The sequence below is a fragment of the Gastrolobium bilobum genome, unplaced genomic scaffold, assembly GCF_033153095.1.
Source record: "Gastrolobium bilobum isolate Gb01-03AN ecotype WA unplaced genomic scaffold, APGP_CSIRO_Gbil_v1 utg27744, whole genome shotgun sequence".
In the NCBI taxonomy this organism is placed as follows: Eukaryota; Viridiplantae; Streptophyta; class Magnoliopsida; order Fabales; family Fabaceae; genus Gastrolobium; species Gastrolobium bilobum.
This window is the reverse complement of record NW_026899151.1, coordinates 39,798-50,555: the sequence shown is the minus strand read 5'-3', so window position 1 is coordinate 50,555 and position 10,758 is coordinate 39,798. Positions and strand designations below refer to the sequence as shown.

Genomic DNA, 10,758 nt, shown 5'->3' with positions numbered 1-10,758 from the left:
AAAAATTTGTTAAATTTAGATCATTGATTAATATACCATACTTTCTCCAAATCTAGTACATGAATATGTGCCATCAATATCTTCTAGTTGAGAAACTTATTCCATCCCCCTCTTAAGTTTGTCATTTGAGCTTAACGACTTGAATCACAACTACTCACTAAAAACTTACATTACCGAACAAGAACAAAGATAAGAAAAATTACTCCTCCCCACCAATGCTTTGATTATACCACCCCCAAAGGAAAATTACAATTCACATTGACATCGATAGAAAAAAAAAAAAAAAATCTAAAACAAAGTTAGTTTATCATGGAGAATTTATATTGTCAAAGATATCAGCAGGAGGAATGAAATGATCCATGGAGAGTCCAGGTACATTAAACATAACATCATCAATAGTCCAGGTCTCTTCCATCCTGGTTCTGCTATGCTGCATCGAGAGTTCACCAAACCGGAACACCGTCGCGATGGATCGCCCTTGATGCGCGATCAAGACCCCATCAACGTCTCTATAGTCGCCGATGCTGCTTCCTATGGTGGTCTCCCAATACACCGTATCATTCTCTTGGGTTGGAACCCTTGTGAGGTGTGAGTCTTCCAAATATATGAGGAGCCCACTCTTTTGGCAAAAGTAGCCATATAGTATGTGCCTTATCACCTCTGCGGGCCCCTCACTCCTTTCAATCACGGCCGCACGATCAGCGCAAACCTTTAACACAAAGCAATCAACTGTCCCGATTCGATTCTCGCCCAAGCATTGTGCATTTGTGAATAAACTTGCTGTGCTCTTCGGATCCAAGCCCTGTAACGTGCATCAAGAAAACACAAGGCCTTGATTTAGTTATATGTATTATTAAATTTGATGAAAGATATATAATATTCTTAGCTGTTGTTGTATATTCAAATTAAGGTTTTCCTTGCTCTATGAAATCCTTACCAAAAATATAACAAAACTTATGTATAATGTATAATGTGTTGCAAAATCTTATTATCTCTATTTTCAGGGAAGACCCGAATATCGTTGGTGATGTCAATTATGATGTTTTTATATCTCTAATTTCTTGTTTACCCTTCATTATAATAATATGCAAAATATAATATAACTATCAAGAACGTGAATCAATTGATAAGGCGTTATTTTAGCTTAATTAATGATATAAGTTTAAGAATATCTAATAGCCCAATATATCACACATTGAGTTTATTTATCATTTAATATTCTATTTACAATATTTTAAAAAAAAATTAATCAAACTTGCTGTTCATAGTTAACGAGGAAAACCAATGATATCTTATCCTAAGCCTAACATTGTTGACGGGAGAAACAAGTACAAATGGGAAAGGGGATATTTAGGCATGAAAGCAGGGGCAATAATGGAGTGGAGGAAGGACTATTCATTAAAGTGCAAAAAGGAAAAGTTAAAGCAAAAGGATTATTCAGGGTATCCTTAGCTACCTGCAAATAAGTTGCAATCCCAAGATCATGACTCATGAGACATGACAATAATCATAGATGACGTCAGATTGACAATCACGTGGCATGTAAGTATCCTAATTCCTAAAGAAACAAGTCCCCATTTGTAGGGTAAAGCGTGGGACAGTTTCTCCATCATTGTCAGCTCGAAATATACCATTCATTGGGATTTCAATTTGTTTCTCAATCTTTATCTTTGTTTGGTACAACTTGCTTTGAACCCTAGGGCTTTGTCCCCCCCAAGCCTCAATTCCAACAATTAAAGCCTACCCACCAACCAATTCACAACTAGTTCAAATTTTGTTTGGAACCTAATAAAATAGACAATAAAAGTTTTTTTTTTTTTTTTTGTTAATAAAATTTCTTTGTACCAAGACAAGCGTTAACTTATATAGAAAAATGGGTCTCTAAGAAATCAGTCACATTCTTTTCTATAATGCTATACAGTTATTGAAATTTGTGTGGTACTTAATTAATGAGATAATTAAGTTACACATAATTACCCATTTGTGTGGTTATACCTGAATAATGCGACGCAATGGGCGTTGGGGGCCTTTGGCTGCGTGTGTTCCTAGCCATGGTGTGTGTCGCCACACGGTTTTGCCATTGCTACCAGCAACCACCTTATGGCCACCAACCACCAATTCAAGTGACCACATTCCTGGTTGCATTTGCCAAAGAACAAAGCATCCATTTTCACTGCTTCTTGTCCCTAAACACTTGACATTCTTCCCAGACGAAATCTCAGTCTCACAGCGAATCATCTTCACCATCCCAGTTGCATACATATTTTTAGTGTCCTTTTGCTGTTTTAGGCACCCAGTTGCAGCCAAATACTGCTGTATAATGTATTTGGCAGTTGAAGTTTCCTGTTTCAAGTCACATCAACCAAAAAAATTACTCAACCATATCATACAAAAATGATATTTCGTTAATTAAATGGCAAATATCTGTGCATGAGTGCTTTACTCTTTCGAGTGAATTTTTATATGGAATCTTATCCTTATATTTTTATAAGAGAAATGGTCATAAAGAAACAATTTTATTATTGGCGAAGGCTTGTCCTCTTATAAACATAAAAAAGAGCATAAAAAAAGAAGAAGAAGAAAAATTGCAACATTAGAGAGAGCTTACAAATGGGGTATCTTTGATGTGAATGCTAAGAGTGGGATCATGGGCAGAGGGAATTGGAGCCAGAGGACAGCCCAATACACCAAGCAATAACCTCAAATCTTGTGTCTTGGCATGCATAGTTCCATAGAATGATTGTGAAAAGCTGCTTCCAGGGGAGATCTTCTGAGTCCTGAACCATTCCCTTATGACTTCCCAAGAGCTCTCTTTTTTGGTTCCTTCTTCTTGCATCTCAGGATCAGGGCCTTCCATTAAGGGTGTCAATGGCTGTGGAGCCCAACTCTGGCGCCAACGTGATCTAGAACCCATTTGTGGTAAGAGTCTAAGAATAATTAAGAGGAGGGAATTGAATGCAGGTGAAGATAGTGAGAATGATACAAGGAGGAAAAGAAAGAGGTATCAGAAAGTAGATGCAGTTTTGGAGTTTAAAAGAGAGAGAGAGAGAGAGAGTATAAGGGAGTGATAGTTAGCATATTGTAATGTGTGGGGGAAGAGACAAAAGCGACATATTATCTGTTCAACGGCAGAGACATGACATTAATTATAATAATACAAACTCGCATGTTGGGCTGTCTATTGCTTTATTCCACTTGCTTTGGGACTCACTCTTGTCGTTACATTTTTATACTATTAACTATTTCTTTTATTCTCTCCATTTACCTATTTCCCATGCCACCACTGGTCGCTTGGGGATTGGCCTACCACTTTTGAAGTTTGATCAATTACTATCTCTCTCCATTTCTAAATTATCCATTATTTTTTTGTAGGATTAATATTTTTTATGTGGTATAATATAATTTTATCTCTTACACATATAAAAGTATGTGAGATTCATATTTTTTTTCTTTTCTCCTCGTATGACCTCACATGATCAGCTTCATACACTTTTATATGTATGTATGAGATAAAATTATATACTACAACATGAGAAATATTAAACTTATTTTTTAATATTTGATTTTTAGACCTTTATAACTTGTCATATATTTATTGATTCTTCGTTGATACACACTAATTCTTAGGCAAAAAAATTAATTTATACTTTTTTAATAAAAAATTACGAATAAGTAGTCGTTTTGCAAAATATTACGAATCTATAGCACCTAAACACGCCCATATGAGGCGTGTTGTCATGGAGAGAGACACGCCCATGTGGGGCGTGAGCTACTGAAGGGGACACGCCCAATGTAGGGCGTGAGTGGTAGGAAAGAGACACGCCTCTTATGGGGCATAAGCTGTGATGGTAGACACGCCAACATAGGCGTGTTCCACTGGAAGGTCACGCCCAATATGGGCGTGAGTGACTAAACTGCAGTCTATTTAAACACCCACCCCTACACACTCTTCACAACTCTCTCATTGCTATGCTTAAACTCTCTGATAGTTTGCACTTGTTTACTCATATTTTGTTTTATCTTTTTAAATGGTGATTGGGAGGAATCCTATGCATTTTTACCCAGCTGGTGTGAATATATGCTTCGTTTTTCACCATGTTCCTTTTACAATATTCAAACAAAGGATTGTTTTGTTGCGGGGCAGTTGGTTCCCGGAAAACGTGTATTTGTTCGTTGTTTCTGGACTTTCAGACAATGTTGTGAGGCATTTAAATTTTGCAAACCAATGATACAAATTGATGGCACTCATCTATACAAAAAATATAAGGGAAAGTTGTTGATTGCCACAACTCAAGATGGTAATAATGAATGTGTGCCACTTGCATTTGTCGTTGTTGAGGGTGAGCCATTGGAGGCTTGGTCATACTTCCTTGCCAATCTTCGTCAGCACGTCACACAAGCGCAGAATATATGTCTAATTTCAGACCGGCATGTTAGCATATTATCGGCTATTGAAAATAATCCCCTATGGCAGCCATCTCATGCATTTCATGTGTTTTGCCTGCGACATGTTGCAAGCAATTTTAATCAACGATTTAGAAATGACAAATTGAAGGCTAGCCTGATGAATATAGGTATGTTGCACACTATGATTGGTGAATTAAAATGTTGTAGTTTTTCGTTAAGCGTCAACTGTGTGTTTTTTAAATTGTTCGTAGGATATACTCCTTGCATGGTGGATTTTGAGAGGTCGCTGGCACGATTTCGTGACACAAGCAGACAGGTAGCGGAATGGATTGATGACATCCCTAAGGAAAAGTGGTCGCGTGCACATGACCTTGATGGACGAAGATTTGGGCATATGACAACAAACTTGGCAGAATCCATAAACAGGGTGTTAAAGGGAGCAAGAAACATGCCCATTACTAGTCTGGTAAAATTTACATACAGTAGATTGGTCCAATATTGCGTGGAAAGAGGTCAATCGGCTTGTAGACAACTTGAATCTGGTCATACTTATTGCAAAAATGTGATTGAATCATTGACACATAATGAATCCGTGGTAACAATGCATACTGTGCGTACATATAATGTTGATGAAACTGTTTTTGAGGTGGATACAGGGTTTGAAAGGACATATGTTGTCAACCTTACTGCTCGTACATGCCAATGTGGACAATTTAAAGCATTTAAATATCCTTGTAGTCACGCCGTTGCTGCAGCGTTATCCATTCGTCGGAATTATCGACAATATATAGATGATTTTTTCAAGACGTCAAACTTGGTAAAGGCGTACTCATTTCCATGGGAACCAATCAGCAATGAGCAAGCAATTCCACCCAATGCAGGTCCTGTGGTAATACCGGATAAAAATATGTTGCGGGCAAAAGATCGTCCATAGTCTACAAGAATACGGAACGAGATGGATGATGTTGAAACTATTACATCACGAAGGTTATGTGGTCTTTGTAAGCAACACGGGCACAATCGTAGGTCGTGTCCTAACCGTGGAAATAATGCATGATATGACTTGTGGGTGTTTGTCACTTATGAACAATTATTTTGCAATTAAAATGTATCGCTCTATTTTTTAAAATTAGCTTTTATGGTGATTGTGTGGTTTGCTTGCATATAACATATAACATCGCATACATAAAAATTATTTGTTTACTCCTTGCATGCTAATAGAAATATTCAAAAAACAGTCCACAATAGTCAGCGATAGCACAATACACAATAACAACAGTCCCAAAAAAACAGTCAATACATCAGTCCATCTATCTAAACGAAAACATAAAATAAAACTACGACCAACGAGACCATGGCCTATCACGTGGCTGACGTGGGGGTAATCGACGCCTAGGCAGAGCCTCTATAGCCTGTGCAAATGCGTCAAGTTAAAAACCCATATATATAGACCACGGAGAACACGCCCATCAGAGGCGTGTCTCTCTCCTGCCACACACGCCCTACATTGGGCGTGTCCCCTTCAGTAGCTCACGCCCCACATGGGCGTGTCTCTCTCCATGAGAACACGCCCCATGTGGGCGTGTTTGGGTGCTATAGATTCGTAATATTTTGCAAAACGACTACTTATTCGTAATTTTTTATTAAAAAAGTAATAAATTAATTTTTTTGCCGTAATTCTTATTGTACTTAATCATTTTTATCTTACCTTTAATATGTAAATAAGATTGATTTATGTGCAGAGACTGCTTACTTTTAGGGCTGGCAAAATGGGCTGAGCCCGCCGGGCTGGCCCGCCCCGCCTTCCAAATGGGGCGGGGTGGGTTGAGTTTTTCAACCCACCAGCCCGCCTAACCCGCCCCGCCAAACCCATCAGCCCGCTGGGCTCGGCCCGCCACGGGGAAGGCTAGCCCGCCAAACCCTTTTTTTTTATATATTACCCAAATCAAATAAGATCAAATTATCAAAACATTTTTTTCACACACGCAAACAATCAGGCACCTCGTTATTTTTGCAAGGATGGTCACCGCTGAATGTAACTAATTTTTATTATTCAAATAGAGTAATGTATTTGAGTTTGATTTTTATTTTGTTCCTTATGGTTTCTCATATATACCCTTAGAATTTTTGTTGGACTTTCATATGCACATTAGGATTTTATGCAGATTTTTTTATGAATTTTTTTATATTTTTAAGAATTTTGTATGCAGATTTTATATTTTATATTTTATTTTTATAATTTTTTTTTATTTTAGGCGGGTTGGCCTGTAGCCCGCCAGCCCACTCATAAAACGGGTCAGGTTGCTCAATTCAGCCCATTTTGTCAAAACGGGCCGAGGCGGGCCAGCCAATTTTCGGTGGGCCAGTGGCGGGCCGGGGCGGGCCAACCCATATTGCCAACCCTATTTACTTTGTGTAAATGTATCTTCTTTATTCACGAATCCTGCAGTTTCATCTTATAATTTACACAAACAGACATTTTTGCGTTGCATATATATATATGTTGTGCGAGTAACGTGATTTAAAAAGGATCTGTGATGACAATTTTGTATAATTATACTCATACATTGTTTTATTATACTCAATTTTGTATAATTATACTCAGGCAGAAATGAGAATTCAATATTCTTGTTTACGTAATTCTCATCTCTTATTGTTTGTGTAAAACTGAGAGTTAATAAGTTTATATAACAATAGCATAGGATCAAATCCCCTAATTAATAATAGAAACAAATATATAGCTAAATTACTGCAAGACAACTAAAGCAATTCCCTAATTGATTGGAAAGCAATTTAACAATAGTATGGATCTAGAAAGGCTTAATATGATAATCATTCAAGTGGCTATTTGTCTATGGAGAAATGACCTGAGTTTTCAATTTCGGATGCAGGTTGCATTAACGAGGGATCGTGAAGGGTTGTAGACAGGGGTGTAAATAAGTTGGATTGCGCTAAGTTTTGATCAAAATAGGTTAGGTTTATGCAAAATATTTTGAGTCTAGTTAGACCTATTAGCATGTTGTAGGCTATCACTACTAGAAATGTCATTATTATCGACGGAATTTTCCGACAGAAAAAATTTCGTTAAAATTATTGACGAATTTTTTCAAGAAATCTGTTTTTCGTAAAATATTTTGACAGAAAATAAATTCCGTCAAAAAATTTCAACGGAATTCCAATTCCGTCATAGATTTTCGACGGAAAAAAAAATCAGTCGAAATGTTTTGAAAAAAATAAAAGAAAAAAAATTATATTTTGTGGACTTTTCGACGGAATTTCGATTCCGTCGAAGATTCTCGACGGAAAAATAATTTCGACGAAGATGTTCGACGGAAAAGAAATTCCGTCGAAATATTTTGAAAAAAAATAAAAGAAAAAGAAAATATATTTTGTGGACTTTTTGACGGAATTCCGATTCCGTCTAAGATTTTCGACGGAATAGGAATTCCGTCGAAAACTTATGAAAAAAATTAAAGAAAAAAAAATTATATTTTGTGGACTTATCGACGGAATCGAAGATTTTCGACGGAAAAGAAATTTCGTCGAAAACTTTTGAAAAAAAGTTAAAGAAAAATAAATTAAATTTTCTGGACTTTTCGACGGAATTCCGATTCCGTCGAAGATTTTCGACGGAAAAGGAATTCCGTCGAAAACTTTTGAAAAAAATAAAAGAAAAAGAAAATATATTTTGTGGACTTTTGGACGGAATTTCGATTCCGTCGAAGATTTTTCGACGGAAAAGGAATTCCGTCGAAAACTTTTGAAAATAATAAAAGAAAAAGAAAATATATTTTGTGGTCTTTTCGACGAAATTCCGATTCCGTCGAAGATTTTCGACTGAAAATGGAATTTCGTCGAAAACTTTTGAAAAAATAAATGAAAAAGAAAATATTTGTGGCTTTTCGACGATTAGCAAAATCAAACCTATCGAACTAATGACCTGAATTAATGGTTTTCAAATTCAATTCCATCTGTTTGTGTAATTTTTTTTTAAAAGTATAAAATTCAAAATTGTTAGTACATAGGTGTTTCTAGAGACAATCTGAGAGTCAGATGAACCCATGTAGGTATAACAGGTTGATTATTCGATGAACTCAACTATCTTTGGGACAACAAAGCATTGTTAGTGCTCTGTGTTGTCATTAGACGGATTGGGTATGAATTATGAAGTCAGATTTGCATTGTGTATTGACATGTTAATTTTATACAGGTTACAATATATACATATTGTACATCGCTCGTTAATTGTATAAGTCTTTTTTAATACTTAGCCTACTATATGATATAAACTTTTGCGCGTTCAATGTATTGATTAAGGAGATTCCATTTTGATATGTTGTTTACTTTGATTATATTTTTTTTATCAGGTGCAGTACAAAAACTGGTATTAAATTTGTAGAGAGAAATTTCAGAAAAAACTCTAAAAAATTTCAACAGAATTTGTATTTCGTCAAAAATCTTTAGATCTGTTTTCGACGAAAATTCATTGATTTTTCGTCTAAAATTTTCGACGGGATCTGTTTTGCGTCGAAAACCATTACAACATTTTTTGCCGGAATTGCATTGATTTTCTGTTGAAATTTTTTGACGGAATTTATTTTCCGTCCAAAATCTTTACATATGTTTTCGACGGAAATTCATTGATTTTCCGTGGAAAACTTTCGACGGAATCCATTTTCCGTCGAAAATCATCACAACAATTTTCGACGGAATTCCATTGATTTTCCGTCGAAAATTTTCCATGGAATCTGTTTTCCGTCGAAAATCATCACAACAATTTTCGACGGAATTCCATTGATTTTTCGTCGAAAATTTTCGACGGAATTAGTTTTCTGTTGAAAATCATTTTAACAAATTTTGACGGAATTCCATTGATTTTTCGTCAAAAATCTTCCTCGGAATTAATTTCCGTCGAAAATTTTTGACGGAAATAAATTCCATTTATTTTCGTCAAATATTTTCGACGGAATCTTTAATTCCGTCAAAAAAAGGGTTATCAACGAAAGAAAATTTCACGGCTTGAATTCCGTCGAAAACTTCATTTTCGACGCAATTTTTCCATCGAAAAAATAGACCTTTTTTGTTGTATATTATAGGCTAAGTCTGACCTATATTTAAATATCAAAAGGCCTGACCGTCATATTAGCATGTTTAAGCCTATCAAGCCTTCAGTAATTATAAAAATTAGAAATCAAATTTATAAAATTATTTTTTAATTAAAATTAAATAAATAATTATTTTAATTAAAATAAATAATATGATATACACCAGCTTATAGACTTGTATGTCAAGCTTTGTAAAAGTAGACCTACGATCTGTTTTCTAATTAAGTTTTGGGATTAAAGTTTCTGCTGTAACTTTAGATAAATATACCTGTTGTGCACTTAAACTACACCGTTTTGCACTTAAACTACACCGTTCAGTCTTTTTTTTTTAATTTAAACGAATCGTGCTTCCGTCTTCCCCTCATACATCGTTTTGCACTTAAATTTTGACTATTAGAAATAGAAAGCCAAGTACCGGGTGGAATGTACATCATCAACAAGAAGGGGCCACATATTTGGTGGGTCGATCAGCACCTTTTCATTATGAAAATGCTCCAGTGTTTGAATCTCCCAATGATTCGATTGCAACACTTTCCATATGAGCAGGTAAAAAGAACTTTGGTTCACAACTTCACAGCTATAAATCAATTTCTCTTATTTCCCCTTTTTGGCTTCTCCTTTTTCATTATTCGACTCAGGTCAGAAAACGGAAGCACGATATGTAAGGAAGCGCAAGAAAAAAAGGGAAGACGGAAGCACAATTCGTTTAAAAAAAAAGACTAAACGGTGTAGTTTAAGTGCAAAACGGTGTAGTTTAAGTGCACAACATGTATATTTATCTAAAGTTACAGCAGAAACTTTAATCCCGTAAGTTTTTCTTAAGATTCAAGCTTGTTTTATTTTACTAAATACATTAGGTCAGGCCAATCTGAGGTAGGGCCCTAATAGTCGTCTGACTCATTCAACGCATGCATCTAACGTCTCGCCGAGTGGGTCGCATAAGGTGTAGATGACTCTTTTACCATTTTGCACTGGCATTAATTGCCTTGCCTTGACAATAATGTCACATGCATCACGGAGATGCAATCCAATTGTTGCATAAGGTGAGATGTAAAACGGTAAGGCTGTGGTTGCTTGAGTGGCTTTACATGCTGCGTCGTGAGGAGAGTTACGCATGGACATGTCTTAAGTGAGAGTAGTTATAACCTATGAAGTATCAATTTTGATAGGATGTTTTCGATATGTTTCCGACCCGATATATAGATATGCAACTTCAAAAATACTATTTCAATAATTCTCGACACGT

General features: G+C 35.9%; 2 protein-coding genes across 2 annotated transcripts; one reads left to right on the top strand and one right to left on the bottom strand.

Annotated features, from left to right (window-relative positions):
- Nucleotides 1-307: 307 nt before the first annotated feature.
- Nucleotides 308-2,914, bottom strand: LOC133287746 (uncharacterized). The gene is made up of 3 exons (XM_061485415.1): nucleotides 2,609-2,914; nucleotides 1,996-2,343; nucleotides 308-802 (listed from the first exon to the last, which is right to left on the bottom strand). Exons 1-3 carry the CDS (start codon nucleotides 2,912-2,914, stop codon nucleotides 308-310), a joined length of 1,149 nt encoding a protein of 382 aa, XP_061341399.1.
- Nucleotides 2,915-4,225: 1,311 nt separating this feature from the next.
- Nucleotides 4,226-5,341, top strand: LOC133287745 (uncharacterized). Its single transcript, XM_061485414.1, has 2 exons — nucleotides 4,226-4,574; nucleotides 4,659-5,341. Exons 1-2 carry the CDS (start codon nucleotides 4,226-4,228, stop codon nucleotides 5,339-5,341), a joined length of 1,032 nt encoding a protein of 343 aa, XP_061341398.1.
- Nucleotides 5,342-10,758: the final 5,417 nt, after the last annotated feature.

Bases quoted from the DNA above. Each gene is read 5' to 3' on its own strand.
- LOC133287746 (XM_061485415.1), bottom strand. From the start codon at position 2,914: ATGGGTTCTAGATCACGTTGGCGCCAGAGTTGGGCTCCACAGCCATTG. The intron at 2,344-2,608 runs GTAAGCTCTCTC...GACTTGAAACAG, and splicing joins ACATCAAAGATACCCCATTT to GAAACTTCAACTGCCAAATA. The intron at 803-1,995 runs GTATAACCACAC...TGCACGTTACAG, and splicing joins CATTGCGTCGCATTATTCAG to GGCTTGGATCCGAAGAGCAC.
- LOC133287745 (XM_061485414.1), top strand. From the start codon at position 4,226: ATGATACAAATTGATGGCACTCATCTATACAAAAAATATAAGGGAAAG. The intron at 4,575-4,658 runs GTATGTTGCACA...AATTGTTCGTAG, and splicing joins GGCTAGCCTGATGAATATAG to GATATACTCCTTGCATGGTG.